The sequence below is a fragment of the Lutjanus erythropterus genome, chromosome 19 (assembly GCF_056507025.1).
Source record: "Lutjanus erythropterus isolate fLutEry1 chromosome 19, fLutEry1.hap2, whole genome shotgun sequence".
NCBI classification, from domain to species: Eukaryota; Metazoa; Chordata; class Actinopteri; order Lutjaniformes; family Lutjanidae; genus Lutjanus; species Lutjanus erythropterus.
Genome location: NC_139335.1, coordinates 28,673,629 through 28,694,560, shown reverse-complemented (window position 1 = coordinate 28,694,560; position 20,932 = coordinate 28,673,629). Strand labels below are relative to the sequence as shown.

The following is a 20,932-nucleotide window of genomic DNA, read 5'->3' as shown; positions in this document are numbered from 1 at the left end:
AAAAAACTGCTCAAATGGATTAACTGATTACCAAAATAGTTTGTGGTTAATTTAATAACCACATTAAATAATAATGATTAACAATCAATGAATTGTTGCAGCTCCACTGTCTTTTAAATGATTTAAATATGGAAACTGTGGGGGATCATCAGACTTGACTTGCTTGATTCTCACCACAGTAACTTGGGACTCGCTCGAGACCTGAAAGTTAAGACATGAGCCTCGCTTGTGACTTGCACAGTTAACCTGTTTACCTTTGGATATTTCCAAAGAGGAGTTTTTTGAACATTCAAAATCAGAATGAATATATATTTACAAAAAACTATGAAGTTAATCAGTTTGAACATCACATATCTTGTATTTCTATTGTATTCAATTGAATACAAGTTGAAAAGTATTTGCAAATCACTGCAGTCTTGTTTTACTTACGTTACATGCTTCACAGTGTCCCTTCTCTTTTGGAATTGGGGTTGTACAGGCTGTCAAAGAACAACAGGACAACAAAATGTTCCAACACACATTTTAAAGTAATTGACTTCTGCCCCTTTTTAATTCAGAGTATTGCTGCTGGTGGTCATCTATTAACAATATCAACACTGCTGCCAAAGGCAGGCTCACAGCTGCCATTCAGAATACAAGAATCATACCTGATACATCTCTGTAAGTCAAAACCAACAGCTGTATATTGCTGAATATATGTACATATACAATATATCTTAAAGTGGGACACATTGGAAGACTAAATTTTAATTGTGTTACACACAAACAATGGCTGTGGGAAGGCAAAAGATCAACAGATTATTGTTGGCATCAAAGTATATAAAGTAAAAAGCAATAACATGCAACCTTGAGAGGAAATAAAAATCGCAGCATGTTGAACTGTCGCCTTACGAGACGCGTTCCCGCTGAAGGAGAACCTGCGGACAGAGGGTGACAAGGCCTTCACATGAAAGTCACAACACTTTAAAGTGACAGGGACTGATATGCAGTTGCCTTGAGGAGAATACCCACGAGCAGTACGTGTGTGTTAGTTATAAAAAGGCCTGACAGTCACATCTGCAGCGTGAGATCATTTGAATTGTTGCACACTCCGACTCCATGTGCTTCTCTTTCATTCTGACAACGCGTCTGCCATCAGGCCGCGATCAACATGTCATTTTGTTTGATGTAATTTGATTGGCTGTAGCTCCGGCCCCTCTTTCTTTCGTCGTTTGATCAGACACAGGGCCTGGATCAGTGTACACTTGACCCCAAAGTCCAGTTGATTTGATTTGTGTGAACACGTGTACTGTTCACATCAAGTGTGAAAACTAGCCATAACAAACAAACAAGGAAGTGGACTGCTCAGTGGATACTCAGGGAAGGTACAAACCAATCGTACCCAACGTGACAACACTCACAAAGTTGTGATTCACATATTTTAGTTGACAACCTGTATTAGTTAAATTTAGACGTGATAAGACAGATGGTTCATCCAATCACCTGCCAAGTGTTTTTTTTTTTTTTTTTTTTTTTTTTGAAAGTGCCTGCCCTTTTCCAAACAGTTTCTAAGGACGACTTTCCAGATGGTTCTATGTAACAAAGCAAACCATCTGGTGTGTCCGGTTAATTTGATAAACCGGAGCTTTTTTGTTTTCACTGACTGGTGATCTTGCAGAAGGCCTGAGGGCCAAAACGTCATGGGAATTAAAGAGAAGCGCACATGAAGCCTGCGTGTGTGAACCTTTTTTCCTACTTTCAAGTCTACCTGCAGTAATCAGCACCTCACCATAACCCACTGGTGTGTGTGTTACTTCTCTGTCAAAACTAGGATTGTTCACACCAAGCTGGCCAAATTTGAAAAAGGCATTTTTTTAAAAAAATCTCAATTTTGACCATCCGTTCACAGTAAGCCGGCGTGTTTCTAGCCCCAAAATGTGAGCTCTGGTGAAAAAAAAAACTCCTGAATGGACATTTCGAGAGGCAAAAGAGGTGCTTGAACAGCGGATGGGTCAGTGACTGCCATACAAAATAAACTGAAGCAAGGAGAAAAGTCTTAAATTATGGCATCATAAATGGGTATTTATGGCAGGCCTGTTTATTGGAAGCCACTTGTATCCAAGGCCAGAACAAAGATGCATAACCTGGTGTAAGGCGCATTAAATCCTGCCACCTGTAAGCCATTTAAAAAACAAAAACTGTCCAAATACCTGTCACAGGATCCTGAATTAAATCATTTGAATAGAAACATTGGAATATCTGAGTGCAAAAGCAGATTCCCGCCTCCATTTCTCAAACAATTCATGGCTTTGCATCGTGGAGAATATTTCTTCCTATTAAATGTTTGATCATCTACCTACCTCCATCAGCTCCCAGCAGTTATTAGACATCCCACATGCATGAATCAACACTGTAGGGTTCCTTTTGTACACCGTAAAACTGGCTCACTCGTACAAAATACTGCAAGTGGACACGTTCGTAAGCAAAAGAAAAACAATCCAAATGTACACCAGTTGACACACCATGCAAATCTCAGCAGAAGGGGAAATGTGACAATTTAATAATAAAAAAAATAAAATCAAATGAGCTTTAAAAGGGATTTCACTGATGTATTACCTGTGCCAGATACACATGACTAGAGTCCTAATAGTTCAGTAAATATAACACAAGGGTATGAAGCTAAGTGTTAAAAATGGGATTTTAAGATTAATAAAAGGAAGATTAGACAGATTTATTGGCGACTCGTGTCTCCTCTGCAATGAAGTAAGCGCTTCGAGGCTTCCATGTTCTTATATAAATGTATGTCGAGGCATTGAGAAGCTGTGTGGTATCTGTCACGACGGGATTATCAGTCTTCTCCCTCCCCTCAGCAGCAAAGCACTAGAACGTTTGTTCAGTTCACATTTTTATTAAAAAGTATCCAGGTGTTGTTTGGTGGTGAGGAAGGGTTTCATTCGTTTTAAAAAAAAAAGAAAGAAAGAAAAGGAACAAAAGATAAATCTTAACAGGCTAGATTCTGGCCTTAAGGTCGGAGTCGTCTTCTTCATCCCGTCTTCCCGATTCTCTCCGGCGTCAGACACCTGCCTTGAACTCTCACTGCGTCTAAAATGCAAGTGTTTGAAAGGAGGCACACAAGTTTGTTAGTGTGGGCAATTATACAGCATGACACCCCCAACACACACGCACACACACACACACACACACACACACACACACACACACACACACACACACACACACACACACACACGCGCCAATCGCAACAGAAACTCCTGAAACTGTTTCAGTCTGAAAAACACGTCTTTTTAAAAAAAAAAAAAATCAAAGTGGAGGAAAGTACTGAAAAACACTGAAATCACACTGAAATCATGTCACAATCACAATGTAAAAAAAAAAAGTAGATTTTTGCTTGGCGTCTGATGTAGGCAGGTTTAGGGAGTAATGGATTACATCTAACATAATCTGAATACAAAAAAAATATAACTGTTTTCCATTACAGATACAGATAAAAAAAGATCTAATCAGATTACAGATACATTTAGTAAAAACTGGGATTATTAGCAGGATTAGAGTTTTAAAATAAAGAACAATACACTACCATGCACAGTGCACACAGCTGCCAATTCATTATCCTGGTGAAAAAATACTTCACTGGGTGGAAATTTCAAACTTTTTTGTCTTAAAATCAATGAGTCAATCAATAAATTGCAACCAACAAAGGAAAGAACAGCTGGACAAACTAATAAATCTAACCACAAACATAAAACACTGCAATGATTAATCTATTATTAATCAACTATTGAATTAATCTGCATTTATTCTGATAATTGGTTAGTCCTTTTGAGTCACTTTTTAAGAAAAAAGTCTAAATTCTCTGATTTCAGCTTCATAAATGTGAATATTTTCTGGTTCCTTTACTCCTCTCTGACAGCAAACTGGATATTTTTGAGTTGTGGACAAAAAAAGACATTTAAGGACGTCAGTTTGGATTATTTTTTTCTTAAACAAGGTTTACAAGTTTATGATCGTCACTGCCAAAATGGACATTAGTGCCAATTTGGCATTGACACATATCTTGAAAGTAATATAAACGTGCTATTATAAGTGATAGTTAAATCATTTTGTTTTCAATTTATGTCAATCAGTGCCAAGATGTATATGGTTTTCCGAACATATTTTTCTGGGACCTACTTTTTAAAAATGACAAACCATTGTGACCCAATTCACAACAGGCCTTATCAATAAATCTTGGGAAGAGTTCATCTGAGCGCAAACAAATGTTCCTGTGTCTTTACTCGCTTTGTGCCACTAACTTAACAAGTGTAATTCTTGTCAACTCTAGTGGGACAATCTTTCACTTATTTGAAGTTTACTGTCTCTCGACTGCACCATCTTCGCCCTGTTGTTGACTGATTTTGCTGTGTGTGTGTGTGTGTGTATGATTGTGCCTGTACATACTTAATGTGCCCTGACACATAATCCTATGAAAGGACAAGAAAAAATTAAGACCTTTGTAAAAGAAATTCAAGGCCCTAATTTTTTAGTTTTTGAATTGAATCATTGTAATACTTTTAAGACCCTGCAGACACCGTGAATAAAATGATGTTAACTTAATTTAATATTTTAGGAAGCACAAATGTAACCAGATTATAGTTAAGGAACACCTTTCAACCACTACATGGATCTCTTAGAATATTTTATGTTATCCAGGAAACTTTCATTAACAATAAACATCTGTCAAATTTTTTGACTTTTCTCTCATTCAGAACACATTGAAGGTACAAAATCTGTTTGTTTGTGTTGCATTTGTGTGAGGTTGACCTACACTTTTGGGTAAAATGCCTGGACTACGTATGAAAACCACTCAAGAATCACCTTCTTACCATAAATGGTAAAGTGTATGATGTTCAGGCGGATAAAAACCTGTGTGTAGCATCTGTACCAACCTGTCCTTGCTGCGGAGTGGCTGGCTGGCCCGGGGCCTGTCCCGTCTGTCCATAGTACGCAGCCTGCTGCCTGTAGTACTCTGCCCAGGCTGCGCTGTAGTCCGGCTGGCCCCCCGTCGTGGATGCCGCTCCGCCTGCTGCTCCCGGGGCTGCAGCTGCTGTCCCAGGGACAGAGCCACCAGCCTGGGCTGGAGGACACGGACAAAGGAGACACGAGTCAGTTCACCGCTACGTTACTGCTAGCTAAAGACCAGAAACAGTTCACCTTAGGAACTTTCTCTGTGTCCAAAATTGGCTTTCAATAGATTTATGCCTGCATCTTAAAAAAAAAGAAATGAAATAAATAAATCCTCAAACAAAAATCAATCCTCCATTCATCAGATTTAATGAGTTAGTTTTAATTAAATAACCTCAATGAATATAACTTTCCAATTTTGTCAATACAAATGTGATTTATAGTGCTGTTCAACTGCTGCTAGACCACCACGTTAAAGGGATAGTTTGAATTATCTGTCGTGAGCCATATGAGGTGCTTATTAATAGTGTATTACCTACAGTAGATGGCGGTCTGAAAGCCTCCTGTCCAGAAGCTAAGCAGCTGCTGTACTGTTGTGGACACGGTCAGCAGCAAAATGTATTTTAGCCACTTAAAAAAAAGTCCACCAAAACAAAGTAATAATAATATCAGTCAATATGATATCAGTCATTGTACCTCACAGAACACAGTTGTTGGTATACAGCTGCCTCGATCTGTTAGTTTGTTTGAGCTGTGGTGTGACTTCAGTGTTGAAAATGGGACAAAAAAGTGTTTGATTTTTCTGTTGATCGACTGTTCAAACCAACAAATCATTTCAGCAGGCAAAGTTACAGATGGTGTTCTCTGGCGGTCTCACCCATCTTCTTGTAGTACTCCTCCCAGGCCTTGGTGTAGTCTGGCTGGCCCCCCGGCGTCTGTGCGGGCTGGGTCTGGTCCCCTGAAGTTTGGGCACCTCCAGCTGGGTTTGTGGGGTACTGGGCCGGCACAGCCCCCGACGGCTGCTGGTAATACTGTGCGTAGTAGGCCGCCCAGGCTGCGTTGGGGTCATTGGCTGCTGCCTTGCCTAGAAAAGATGCAGGGTGGAGGGGGTGAGGTCCTCATAGGGTGAGGGTGAGCCCCTGCTACTGGCCTGGAGACCGGGCTTGGAGACCAGGGGGGAAACAGAGACAGGGTTAGCCAGAACTGCTCACAACTCATCGCAACATTTCCATCAGCACTCCTGTTGACCTTCCCAGATTTAGAAAAAATAAAAAAGTCATTACTCATCTGAAATGACTGGGTGAGTATACAGTAAAACCTACAGCCTGGGATGAAAATACTGAAGTAGGGTTCATGTGTTCTAAAATCAGCAAAAATAAACACTGATCCTTGAAAACCAGGAGAGGCAGTGAAGTCAAAGGTGACTCACTGGGGTCATGGGGTGCTTGGGGCTGCCACTGCTGGTAGGTGTTGCTCCAGCCCTGAGGAGTGTACTGGTGAGGACCAGGGGGACCACCACTGAGGAGGAAACAAATAGTTTATTATTAAAAAGTTTGCATAATTAGTCAATGGCATAAATTGCAAAAGCGTTCTAGGACATTTTAAATTGTAAAATTACAGAGTGAGGCTAACCGGTTGATTCCACCAAGCACGGCATGTCTGCACCACGGTTCTGACCCGTCCTCCGCACGGCTGCAAGCCCCACCAGCAGCATTTTACAAGCATTTTAGCAGCGGAGCATTGTGCCCAGATTTTATTGATTAAGTCCTCTTTTCTTGCTCTATGCGCTTCTACCATGGATAAGCAGGCTACATGGTTAAATAGTTTCTTTTCTGTCTGTCTTTCTGATCTTAAGTCTGTACAGGGTCTTTTATTCTGAAAATTCACTGGATTCTCCCTGCCTTTTCTGTGTCCTTCCTGCCTGTTCGATCCACTTCGTGCTAACTGACACGGCATCTGTCAAAAATAGACTCGGCACATACTTGAAGCGGAGCGGAGAGCCACTTCTGGGACACGCCGAGGTGCTGCTGGTAGAATCAAAATCATTGTGTAGAACGGCTGTGATCAGCTCCGGCTGACGTGGCACAAACATAACGCGATGCAGCCGCACCTGGTGGAATTTAGCCGTGAATAACACAGCACTTATAAGATCAGTTTACTTTTAGAATTTCTGAATTTTATATTTTAGAAAACAAAATAGTACTACTGTGTAGTAACCTTGAACCTAATTGTCTTTAAAGTGTAAATGTTTACAGTTATCAAATGAATAAATAGTTGTTAAACACCTTCTAATGTATTTCAAAAAGTAAATTGGTTTTTCTTCATCATTATTAATATTTCACACAAAATATGATTTGCCATTTGTGTGTACTGCCTTTCGTGTGGTCTAATGCCCAGAGACTGGGTCACAGGAGATTTTATTTGGGCTGCCTAAGTTATAGATAACGGAAAGAGACTATTTTTCACTATTTTTTTAAATTAAATCATTTAAAATGTATATGTACTGATGACAGGAAAAAAATTATTGTTGATTCTGCCAAAATGCACTTATTTTGTTTTACTTGTGAAGCAGGCTTAAATGTCAAATATTGTTTTCTCATGATGAGAAATAAAAGTAATGAAATTGGCTCATAAAATAACACACATCAAGATAATATCAAGTGATTCTAAGATGGCCGTACAAATGATCAGGAATGTTCATTTATACACAAAAGAACTGATAAGACCTATTGTGAATGGGGTCATGACTGCTTGTCATTTTTAAAAAGTGCCCCCCCCCTCCCAAAAAAAAAAAAAAAAAAAAAAGTTTACCTGGACACAAACAGGAATCAAATCTAATTCTATAAACGATTCATGCATTAGGTCCATTCTTCTTAGAAGCTACCACAAAGCTGCACAAACAGCTCCACACGAGCTGTAGCTACTCACTGTGGTGGTCCAGGCGCCCCGGGCGGTCCAGGGTTGTATGGGGTGGGGTTGTAAGGACCCATCGGGCCAGCAGGACCTGGTCCGCCTGGCCCGGGGCCTACAGGACACAGAGGACCCTGGAACACATGGCATAATCACTCATCAAATGGACGTACAAAGGACTAAGACAAACATCAAATCTTCACGTTTGAGGAGCTGGAACCAACAAATGTTTTGCCTTTTCTGCTTTGTTGATCAACTAATTGATTGATCTAGATTTAAGTTCACTGGCATTTTAACATCAAATATCTTGTCTTTGGGCTGTTTTCAATTAAATATAGGTTGAAAAAGATTTGAAAATCATAGCATTCCTTGTTTATTTATATTTTATACAGGGTCCCAACTTTTCTGTAATTGGGGTTTGTTAAAACAAGAATGATATGTACCTCAATCTTCTCTTCAATGAGCTGCTTTGCGTGGTCGATCTGCTGTGGTGAGCCCCGAATGATAAACAGCTTGAAGTTGGGGTCTCCGTTGGGGGGCGGTTGTCGAGAGATTTCCACAAAGGCCCCCGTCTGCTGGTTGATGGACTTGACATTCTCTCCTCCCCGGCCAATCACGAGCCCACACTTGTGGGCAGGAATGGAGAAGGTCATTTCCCCTCCAGGGGGGCCCCAGCCGCCTTGTCCCCCACCTCGGCCCCTGTTGCCCGCAGGCATGCCCGGCGGACCTGGGGGTCCCTGTGGATGGAGGAGACAGAAAGCCTCAGTACTACAAGCATAATATTTTTATGTTATGTCTGTTAGTTTACAAGACAACAAAAGCATGTTGTTGTGTGACACAGGCTGATCCATACCCCCTGTCCCTCCTCTCTGACCCTGATGCTCTGCAGCAGGTCGTTGATGATCTGGGCAGCGTGCTCGCAACGGTCAGGGGGTCCACTGATGTGGGCAATCTTATCTGGACCAGTCCCGTCATCTGTGAGAAAGTTTTTAAAATGCATGAAAGAGTTTTGATATTAACACTGAATCACATTACTAATGAGGAAGGGTCACTTGTAGTGCTGAAACGCTGACATACAGGCCCCAATTCTGATCCGTGACGAGTGTGAGTCTGTGTGCAGCTACACTCGCAGATACAGAGGGTTACTTAAACAAGGGGGAGGGTGTAAATACACCGGCAAGCTTTGGGATGCCCTCGCTATTCTCTGACGGAAATGGGAACACTCATTAAGATGGATACTGTAATTAAATAAATATTGAAATGATAATCTTATAAATAGCATCAACAAAGATGTTAAGTGGAAATGACATGACACACTCATTATATTCATGGCATCCTAAGCTTGTGAAAAGAAAAATGACTAATTAAGATAAGACAGGATTTTCATTTATTAGTCCCGATGGGGAAATTTTCAGTGTTACAAATATATAAAAAATATGAACAATTTAAACATGAGGAAATATAAAATAAGAACAATAAATAAATAAAAACTTGATTCCACGCTTCTTTGGCTGCATCTCAGTTTGTTGAACATTTTCTCATCATTTCATTCTGTTATGTGTGCACAAAAATGTCTACCACGTCTGTTTGAGGCAAGGTGACTTATTACGTATCTTTTAGAAATAAATTCGCTCGTCACACCAGGAGGAGTGTGGTTTCTAAGCCTTATTGTATGTCTTTTAACCCACTCGCCTTTCAGGCTGAGTGGTTTCGAACAGCACTCAATGTGAGAGGACCCTTCACGTGAAAAGCACAAATGGAGTGAGAGCGGGTAGGGGGAGTGTTTAGGGGGCGGACTGCAGTTGGGCCATAGTTTGGACAACATGAGAACCCCCTAAAAGTGAAGCCAAAGCATTGTTTTTCTTACTGCTATTATGTATGCTGGCTTACTGGAAAAAGTCTGCTACACTAAATGGAACAGGGCCTTTATTAGTATGACTGGTAACACCTGTGTTTACACTTTTATTTCATATCAACATGGCCACCCTGAAAAGGGTCTATTATGGAGAATGTACAAGTGCAACCTAAGTCAGCACAGAGTCCTACCTTGTTTGAACTGTATCCTAACTCCAGCATCATTCTGGATTTTCTTGATCATCTCTCCATTGCGTCCAATGACCACACCGACTGAGTGTCGTGGTACCGGGATCTGAGCGGAAAACAGATCTTTTAGTAAACTTGGATTTGTTTCAAAGACAGCTGCTCCCACTTCTGATCTTGCTCCCGAAAATACTCACATCCATGCCTCCGCCCATGCGGGAGCCGAAGTCATTTCTTTCAGTAAAGCCGCCATGGTCTCTCTCCCTCAGAATCTCCTGCACCATCTCCTGTGCTTGCTGAAAAAGGAAAATGTGGTGGTTATGGTGCACCGCAACTCAGTACTGCGCTTTTATCCTGATGAGATGTTTTCATAAAGGTACCTGCACTTTGTAGGGATCTCCGATAATGCGCAGGGGCTTGTCAACGTTGGGTCCCTGAGAGGCATCCTGGATCAGGATCATCTTCACCCCTGCACGCTCCTGGAATATCCCACAATGAAACATTATGGATATGTCTGTCTTTGGTGGCTGTGTCCACCAAAATGTTTTTTTCCCAGCTACAAAGGAAAGGTGCTCTTTCGAAAACAATGCTCTGGCTGCTATGATATGGCACATTCCCAGAAGTAGCCATTACTGAATACTGAATGTACGAGTGTGGGCACAAGGTAGAGCAGCCTTCTTGCTGGATGAAGGGAAGGCTGAGGCATGTAAGGAGCCAGGACAAACCCGTCGGTCTTAATCGATGATTGGTAACATGAACAGTTACCAGTTAATCGATTAATTCATTATCAAAAAACATAAAAATTTTGCTAATACCAAATGCATTTTTCCCCCTCAATCAAAGCTTTATTTCTAGAGCAACATATTGCATCTCTGACAGCAAAACACAGCCTATGAGACATATGATAACATCAAGGCCTACATATTTAACACATATAGGCCTCTTGGATAGCATGTGGAGTGCGCACAGAAAAATAATGTTATATTTCAGATCTTTATTTAGTAGCAGATTGATTAAATTTTGCTTAATCGATCTAATTTTTAACCGCTAATTAATCATTCTTCAATTAATCATTATCATCCCTAGTGAGAAAATATCTTGAAGAGAACCATCGTTTGGTTCAAGAGCTGAGGTTTGACAGAGCCCGATTTAAGGAGTGAGAGCAGCACACAGTTTGTGGTAGTCTATTTGTCCCGCCCCTTCTACAGTTTGATTTAACGGCTGAGTAAAAAGTGACATAGAGCGAACCATTTTACCTAAAGTTGGACAGTTTTCAACTCAGAACACCTAATGTGCAGCACAGAATAGATGCTTATTGTTTTGTCAGGCTGCACGTGTTTTTAGCAAAGTGTAAATATGTGGCGCTTCTATTGAATTCAAGTTGCCATGTCTGCCCAGATGTCCAGACTTGTATAATATATATACTGAAATGGATGATTCCATTGAACAGTTTCCAGTGAAACATGACTATTTTTACAGAGAAAGACAGACGACTGATAGAAGGCTGAACATTATGATGTCATAGTGAAGTTGATCTTTGACCTTTTGTACATAAAATGTCATTACATCATCATTTTATCCTATTAGACATTTGTGTGACATTAAGTCATAATTAGTGGTCACTGTGGTGATCACAGCACACAGTGAGCTTTGACCTTTGATGACCAAATGCAAATCTGTTCATCTTTGAGCCCAAATTGATGTTTTTGGTCGGGCTGAAGCATTTAAGTAAACTTAATCACTGAAGTAAGAGAGGAGAGGAGAGTTGAGGGTTTTTTTTTCTTTTTATTACAAGAGACTAAGTTTAAGTCTGGTGCCTGCTTGTTTACAGCCCTGTCTAATCAGCAAGCATCTCAGATATGTGTTTTTTACTTAAGCATCTAAGAGCGCAATAAATGTTTTTGTTGAAAAAATAAGAATTGTGTCTGTGAGAGATTTTGATCTCATTTCTTAGGGAGAAAAATCATGATTCACATTTTTGCAAGAATCGTGCCAAACTTGAGGAAATCCCCTCCAGGTATTCCTGAGATATTGTGTTCACAAGAATGGGGTGCATGTAGGGACAGACGGAAGGACAACCCTAAAACATAATGCCTCCAGCCATGGCTGTCGACAGTGTGGAGGAATAAAAACGCTTTGGTGGCCTCTAAATCTCTATCTAACACAATATTTTTAAAGTTTGAATTCAGTAAAACTATCTCACCAATCCACACATGTCATGATGATTATACTTTATAAAAATTCAAAATGCAGTAGCTCTGTGATGACTGTACCTGTAGCTGTTTGATGGTCTCTCCTCCCTTGCCAATGACAAGGCCAGCCTTGCCAGCTGGGATCATCATCTCATGCACCGTGCCGTTTTGCCCGTTGGTGGACTCGTGATAAGAAGAAGGGGGCGTGCCCCTCCCTCGAGACACTATCTCATCCAGCAGCATCTTGGCTTTCCTAGCCGGGGAAGAGTTGACCAGTTACTCCACATTCATTTTACAAGAACATGTCAGTGAGTTGACAGCAAATGACGCTGACTGAATATGACATCAAACGAGTCATTAAACCCACTTAAACACACATTGTTCTGAAAAACTTTTGATATACACACTAGGGATGCACCTATTACACGAGCAGAGCTGGACAGGGCTGCAACCCAGCAGCAGGACCGGTATCTGCTCCTTTGTATGAGGAGAAACAGGAGGAGCGCTGCCAGAGTCCTACAAAATGACCTCTAGCAGGATACTGACCAAACTGTCAGAAACTGACTCCATGAGGGTAGCATGAGGGCCTGACATACTCTAGTGCGACCTGCGCTCACAGCCCAGCACCACGTAGTTTGACTGGCATTTGCCAGAGAACACCAGAATTGGCAGGTTCACCATTGGTGCCCCAGTCTCTTCACAGATGAGAGCAGATTCACAATGAGCACATGTGACAGGCATGCAAAAGTCTTGAGATGTCGTGGTGAATGTTATGACTGGTTTGACAATGGGTAAGCGATGGTCTGGGGAGGCATATCCTTTGAGGGTCGCGCAAACCTCCACATGCTCACCAACAGTACCCTGACTGTTGTTAGGTACCAGGATGGAATTGTCAGACACATCGTCAGACCTTACAGTGGGGCAGTGGGCCCTGTGTCCCTCCTGCTGCAGGAAAACATCCAGCCTCAAGTGGCCAGAGTGTGTAGGCAGTTCCTGGATGATGAGGGCACTGGTGCCACTGACTGGCCTTCATGTCCCCTGACCTCAATCCAACTGAGAACCTCTGGGGCATTATGTATTGATGCAGCCGATGCTGCCAATAGTGCCACAGACCGTCCAGGAGCTGATGCCTGACTCAGGGCTGGGAGGAGATCCCCTAGGACAGGAGTATTCAATTAAAATTCAAAGAGGTCCAGTTAGAGAAAATTTCCTAAAGCAAAGGTCTGGAACATCATAATGTCTAACTTTCTCGAGTGGGCCGAACCAGTAAAATTTATGTATAATCTATCGATTATTCTGCCGATTAATCGAGTAATCAGATAAAAAATATTGCGTGTTCTGCATTTTTTTCTTTTACATTACTTTTGCTTTATTTAAGAACCATGGTAATATACAAAAGAAAAGATAAGACAGGTCTATTAAATGAACAACTATAAATTGCTAAAGTAAAAATACTCAGCAAAGTAACTTTACTTTTTACTTTTTTTTCCAAGTACAAAGGTAAAAGTAAAGGTAGTGATGTCTGCAGAAACCACAAACAGAAGAGTGAACTAACTTTTAACTGAAACAGTCACCAGAATGTTTTGTTCACATGTTAAAATCAGAACATTTTTCTTCTGGAGCAGGACAGACACTCCCAGACCCCCAGAGGACAGAGGACTGGTTTACCAACATGCCACCTTTTTCTCCTCTTATCAGTTTGCGGGTCTGTATTTAGTCATCAAAAAATACCAATAAGGATACCATTAAAGTACAACAACAGCAATAAAAATGTTGATTTTTCAAAAAAGGAAACAATAACATGCAGGACTTTCAAATTGTAATTAAGTTAAAACACTAATACCAGAATGTAAAAATACCTAAATAAAGAATGTGAGTATTTTTCCATCACAGCAGGTCAGTGATCAGTGTTTCAGTGACTCTCTGTGGATCAGTGAATAGTGTTTTATTTATGGAGGCCCGCCACATTAAAAACCTCAACACCATGACATGATTTTCTATTTTTGGAGCTGCGCACCTTTTTTGGTCATGTCTAGAAGGTAACTCTTTATTTGCACAACTCTCGCGAGATTTGTTTCCGTTATTTCTACTAAAATAATCAAACTCTCGCGGTCTTTCACAGGTCTAGGGTTCCCTTCTAAACACGACCCGCTGTCTCTGTCAAACTACAGACAGCAGACTGTCTGTAAACAGCACAATGTTAAACTCTGCAGTGTTTTACACAAAGACTTTATTTGTGTGGACACCCAGGTTTGGTTTGTCACCAATTTTGGCATTTTTATTTTTTAATCAGTCCGAGAGGACGACGGTATCAGTGATTGATTAGTGATCAGTCTGCCCTCCTCTCCTCCCTCACCTGTTCACTCTGCTGTGAGAAGGTCTGAAAGTTTCTCACAGAGAAACAGTTGTTTAGTTGTTTAATTTTATAAGTGCATCTGGTTGGTGTCGATGTCATTAACCATCACGTTAGTTTCTGTTGTAATAAACTCCGTCATTAACAACAGTCTCCTCCACACGCAGCTTCTCTGCAGTTGGTCTGTGTGTTTCCTGATCAGCTAAACCAGCGCCGGAAAGAATAGAAAAGTTGTGCCAGTTAAAATAGAAGCATCCCGTCGAAATTTAAAATCTCTTAATAATTTATTGGTTATAGGTCTGGGTCCGTGGGTCCATGTGGGTCCGGACTCGGACCGCGGTCCGCCATTTGGGGACCCCTGCCCTAGGACATCATCTGCCATCTCATCAGATCGCCACATTATGAGTTGTTTGAATTCACGCAAGCTGGATCAGCCTGTGATTTCAATTCTGACCTTACATCATGGATCTTGCACCATTTTGTTCTCAACGAATTACGTAATGAATATGTCAATATAACAGTAGAGATTTTCAACTTGAATATTTTGTTTACCAATATCCGATGTGTGATTTAAGTGTTCCCTTAAGTTTTTGGAGCACTGTATATTTCAGTAGAAATAATTCCACAACAATATTATGGACTTGCAGAACAGGAGTTTACTTTTTCATGTCCCTCTTGCTGAAGAGCTAATTAGTTCATACCTGCCATTGTTTAGGAGGGTCAATATGAGTGTGGTGCCATGTACAACAGTACTGTTTATTCTGCCATGAACCATTAAGAGTGAGGTTGGGTGTACTGTGCTGTCAGGCCGTTTTGGTGAAGATTAACAGCAGAATAAAGCAGATTATAGAAAGAGAAGCTGTAGCATGCCTATTACCCACAGCCCGGACTGGAAAATGCTAACAGTTAGCCAACATTAGCCAAGTCATTCAAAAAGTTTACAGCCGGAGGGACTTATTAGACAGTGGCTGCAGTCTAGAGGTACTGTCTGTGAGTTTGTTTCAGTTTTACATGGACTGAAACAATTTTATGGACAGTTGCTAAAATGAATGATGTTGAGGACAACAAGGTCCTTGTTAATAATAACAGTGCATAAGACGGTAAGCATTAACAAGCCCATTCTTTAAAATTTTTATTAAATGTCATGTCCTGAGCAACTACTTTTTGTAATGTGTCAGCAGGTATGGGATATCAGTTTTATGAGTACATGTATGAGCACATGAGGGCAGTATACCCGATGGTGATATCAGTATTGGTGCATCCCTTATACACACTGCAATCTACATTATCATCATTTTGATACTATCACATAAAATGATAATGAGCCTGTTTGCATTACATCTGAAACTTACTGTATGGAGTCATGGGAACCTGTGAGAGAGACGCTCCTCTCCGGAAGGCCTCCGCTGTCTGCACACACACACACACACACACACACACACACACACACACACACACACACACACACACACACACACACACACACACACAAAGAGCACATATGTAACCAAATTCAACACCAAAAGGAAAATAAAATTGTCAACTATAATAAAAATGGAAAGCTGTGGGTAAGTCTTTAGGTTAACTCTCCACAAGTGCAGACAGTACCTGGAGCTATCTGAACCTTGCAACCTGACTCCTGTTGAATCTTATTGATCTGTTCACCTCCACGGCCGATAACTATGGACAAAGAGAGAGCAAACTGTGAGATGTTGGCTGGTCACACTCTCAATGGTGGCATCTGTTTGTGTCTTGTATGACAAAAAGAGAGGGGCATCAATGTGTGCTAAGACAGAGTTGGTCTGCACTTACTCAGTCCCACCATGCTGTCTGGTACACTGTACTCCTCTGTGGTGGAGGCGGGCCTGACACGATCAGCAAGCAAAGATGACAAAGAGGGAAGAAGAAGCAACAAATCAGGCAATAGTAGACTGTCTAATTCAATTTTGCTACAATCTGAGACATATACAGAGGCCCATACTTCTAGATAATACACAATCAACTGAAAGCAATGAGATCTCACCTTTGTTGTGCAAGAGCAGCTAGCTGTGCACCAATAGCTGAGATGGGACATCAACAGAAGGACAGAGAGTGAGAAAACAGAGCAAGGGAGAGGTTTTGGATTACTGATGGACTATGAGACACAGACAGAGGAGGGGAAGTGTGGACATACAAGGGTAAAGGGGCAATCTGTTGAAACAGGAACACCGTACAACTGGAGGTCTATGTTAAATACTGTCAACTGTGAGTTATTAACACCACAAAGCAAAAAAAAGTAAACACAGCACAAAATAGGGGGATGAACTTACACAGTGCTTTGGCTGAATCCAAGTCACTTTGTGCAGCCAGCTTCTTGCTCTCCGGTTCATCTGTCAGATGGGGAAACAACAGATATCTACTGTGACTGAGTTTGTGTGTGAGGTGTCAGTGAGGATTGAATATGTTGTGTTTCTTTTTTTTTTCATTATAAAGCTGTTTTCTCACATATCATTTTGCAATTTCGATAATTTCGCGATTAATTGTGCAGCCCTAATCTAAAGCCATCATCAGGCGCGGTTATAGACATGTGGTTAATGTTTATATTCTTTCACTTAGCAAACGCTTTTGTCCGCCAAGTGAATAAAAGCCGAGCCACAGTAGATCAAGGAGCCACTGTCACCCTACCTGCATCCTCAAGCTGTCGTTTCTGAGCAGTGAATGGAAAGCCATCTGATGTAGTGTTGTTGTTAAGGGGGGGTCCAGCATCTCCTCCGATCTTGGCTGCAATCTGAAACATAAGTGTAAAATTCAATGGACACATTAGACTTGTGAACGCTGAGTGTACATCTCTGCCACTCAAATGTGCCCACACATAAACAATCATGTTTAAGTAGGGATGTGCCAATCCGATACTCACTATCAGTATAAGTGCAATACTAGCCAAAATCACTGGATTGGAGATCAGGGGTGCGGTATAATCTGATTCAATCCATTGGTCTAAGCTACCATGTAAATGCTTAACTAAACTTTCAGCAACATGCTGTTAAGAGAGAGATGTCGTGAAAAGCAGCCCAAATGTGAATAAGACCTGTCAGTGCTGTTGTCATCATTCAGCTGTGTGAGTTACTATAAGATCAATTTTTTAAAGAAAAAAAGTCAAAGTTTCTGTTCTTAAATGTGTTTTTTGGGGGGGTTCTTTACTCCTCTATGACAGTAAATTGTATGCCTTTGGCTTGTGAGTAAAACAAGCCATTTGAAGAGGTCATTTTAGGCTTTGGGAAACACTGATTAACAATTTTCACCATTTTCTGACATTATAAACTATCAACTGATTAAGAAAATAACCGACCAATCAACTGACGATATTGTTATCTGCAGCGCTAGTTTGAATACTGCTGACCAATTCAAAATGTAGCCAAAAATTCAGCGTGTGTGGAAATAAAAGGAAGCAGCAGTGTTGCATAACCAAGTCATGTTGTGGGCTATGTGTTTTTTTCTTCATGGGAGTAGAATATCTGTGTCACATCTTTGTATTCATTAGATGGCTAGGTTAAGCAAAGTGGATCCATATAAATGTAAAATGAAGAACTTAGTTGTTTGAAGAGAGGAGAAAAATACAGTATCAGATTGGTATTAGTATCTGTAGATACTGGATGTTGCAGACTCATTTCTGTGTACAAGCTACACATTTGACTAAGCATCTCACCACAGTATGGTACAGTCTTAAGCAATGTCTATATAACAGTATATTACAATATTAGTGTTGTGGATGATAATGATTAATCGATAATCGGTTTATAGATTAGATTATTTTTATGAGGGAGCTGCACACATAATCTGATACTCAAGTGTGTTTAATAAGTCTTTATGTGTTTCGTAAACTATGCAATCAATTAAAGGGATAAGTCACCCAAAAATGAAAACTGAGTCATTATCTACTCACCCTCACGCTGATTAAAGGTCTGGTTTAATAATTCAATCAACAAAACACTACTGGAGTTTCACAGGAAAACTGTGTAGCAGAATTTCCCAAATAACAGAAGAGAATGGTGACCAGTTTTCAAACATAAAAAACAACTGTTAAAAAAAATGCCTCCATACTGCTTGTCTGGTGCAATCCAAGTCTCCTTAAGACCCAACAAGCCAAGTTGACTAGAAAGATGTCATTTACACCATGTTTTTAGCCTGTGTCATCACTGTAGATGCTTATTTTAGAGGTACGTTCACATGTGCGTGCAAACTGTCTAACTGGGTGTCTGTCATGTGACAGTGTGCATGCATAAGTGAACGGCATGTTGGGGCTTTAGGAGACTTGGATTACACCAGACGAGCAGTATGGAGGCATCTTCTGGGTTTTTCTCCTGGTTGTTTTTTCTGTTTAAAAACTAATCAAGGGTCACTTATATTGTTTGGGAGATTCTACAGCGCTGTTTTCCTGTGAGACTCCAGCAGTGTTAAATGGACTAAAAAACTAAACCTGACCTTCAATCAGCATGTGAGTAAACAATGACTGAATTTTCATTTCCGGGTGAACTATCCCTTTAATTGATCATTAACGTTATCAATAATCAATTAAGGAAAATGCGTACGATTTGCAATTACTGTCTTTGTGCAGGGTGAATTCATCACACATTTAGGTTAACATCATGGTCATATCATTAGTCTCTATCCTCAGTTCTTTTTGTCTCATTTATTCTATTTTATATTACATTTAGTCAACATCATCAGCTTCATTTTGATTTTGTTGGGTGGCTGCTGCTGTGACTCACTCTATTTTCTCTTTGAGAAGTAATCTATCTATCTATCTATCTATCTATCTATCTGGTCTGGTAGATTCACTAATATAGCATAGACATTAAAAGACTGGAATCGGTAGCTATTACATATACATTGGTTATTATAATACATTGATCTACTGGTGCCTTATTTCTATTTTAACGTTATCTAACGCTAACGAGATGTCGTCCAGTTCACACTGAGGTTTGTTGGGGGACGTAGTATTTTAGCTAGCGAGTGACGTGACGTAACTAGCTTAATTGTGCATTTATAAACCACCATTAACTCGGAAATATATGTGAATTTAACATATTAATCCCCGAGTTGCGTGTCAAGTCCTGTCAACAATGTTAGCTCCCCAGGCTAACTTTTTAGCTAACCCTCCCTCCAAACACGCTCGTGCCCGTCACATCCCTCACCTGCCGGGCCCGCTGCACCGCGTCAGCAAACGCATCTTTTTTGATGCCTCCTGCTCCGTTCCCGAGAGCCGCCTGTCCTCCGAGAGGGGCCCCGGAGCCAGGCGGCGGCACTGCGTTGTACTCCGACATGTTGACCAGCAGACAGGCGTGGGTAAGGGGGCAGAAAACCGGGAGCAGAGCTGCGCAGGAGCGGTAAGGAAAGTCAAGGAACCGACGGGCAAGGAAAGCACTGGAGACACGACGGCGGCCGGGAAGGGTCATACGCGTATAGTAGGGTCCGAGCAACGAGATGCCAGGGTCTACAGAATCTGCCCACATTAGTCACAAATAACATTTAAAATATAGAATAAATCGGTCTCATACAGCACACATATTTAGGTTGTTAATGTGTGAATGTTTAATTTTACATAAATATTTGAGAAGAAAATAATTTCATGTGTTTGAATAGCTCCCGTGTCATGGTGACTCCAAATTAGTGCACTGGCTAAATATGGGACATACTTCTTTTATTGGATACTATTTTATATTTTGTTTTTATGGAAAATATATATAAATATAGGTTTTTCTTTCAATCGCTTCTTATCATGTGACCCATTGACTTCAAATCAATGCGGAATTGTATTGCCTCCTTTTTATTGGAAATGAATGGATATTTTTAAAACAGTTGCTTAATCAATCTTTATTTATTTATTTATTTATTTATTATTTTTTACATTTTTTTTAATGGTGATTAATTTAAGTTTAATTTAGATGTTATTTTGCGTAATTTATTTTATTTCGTGCATTTTTATGTTGTCTGTGTGTTCTGTATCTCTTGTGCTGTCTGTTCTGTTCATCCTTCCTTGATATTTGTCTTAATGTTTGTACATTCTTTGTTTGAACAATTAAAAAAAACCTCTTTTTGCTGCTTTTTCAGTTCTTCTATGACAAAAGACAGGGTGATTGTGCTGTCCTCACCAGAAGTTGTTGCAGGCAATGTTATACAGCCATCTTAACATAATATTTTCCAGCATTGTTTCCTCCAATGAACAGAGAGGAGAGGAGAGAGAGGAGAGATGACTGAGAAAATATTACCGACAAATTAATGTGAATAGCTGCTTAAAAGTATGTCAAAATATGTAATAACTGATGAAAGTACAACAGTAAATATCATTTACAAAATTAAGAATGCTTCAAGCACTAATACATCCATATGTAGTAATAGTAATGGATTTGTAACAGTAAAATAACCATCATCATAAAATACTGTATTCATACACAAGAAAGTGTTGCATAAACATTTTAATGTAACTGTAAACCACAAGGTGGTGCTAAAGAAACCA

The 20,932-nt window shown here is 40.4% G+C and overlaps 1 protein-coding gene across 2 annotated transcripts; it reads right to left on the bottom strand.

The window, feature by feature from the left end:
- Positions 1–520: 520 nt before the first annotated feature.
- On the bottom strand, positions 521–19,859 carry LOC146310045 (far upstream element-binding protein 2-like). Of its 2 annotated transcripts, XM_084743889.1 has the most exons (18): positions 19,611–19,856; positions 17,101–17,203; positions 16,746–16,805; positions 16,460–16,496; positions 16,249–16,301; positions 16,045–16,116; positions 15,789–15,846; positions 12,165–12,336; positions 10,272–10,370; positions 10,089–10,187; positions 9,898–10,000; positions 8,705–8,826; positions 8,295–8,588; positions 7,870–7,985; positions 6,371–6,459; positions 5,819–6,025; positions 4,926–5,113; positions 521–3,081 (listed from the first exon to the last, which is right to left on the bottom strand). In XM_084743889.1, exons 1-18 carry the CDS (start codon positions 19,737–19,739, stop codon positions 3,073–3,075), a joined length of 2,010 nt encoding a protein of 669 aa, XP_084600015.1. In that variant the 5' UTR covers positions 19,740–19,856; the 3' UTR covers positions 521–3,072. The 2 variants fall into 2 exon arrangements, with proteins under 2 accessions (XP_084600015.1, XP_084600016.1); XM_084743890.1 differs by lacking the exons at positions 521–3,081; positions 4,926–5,113 and having other exon boundaries at positions 5,963–6,103; positions 19,611–19,859.
- Between the last annotated feature and the right edge of the window lie 1,073 nt (positions 19,860–20,932).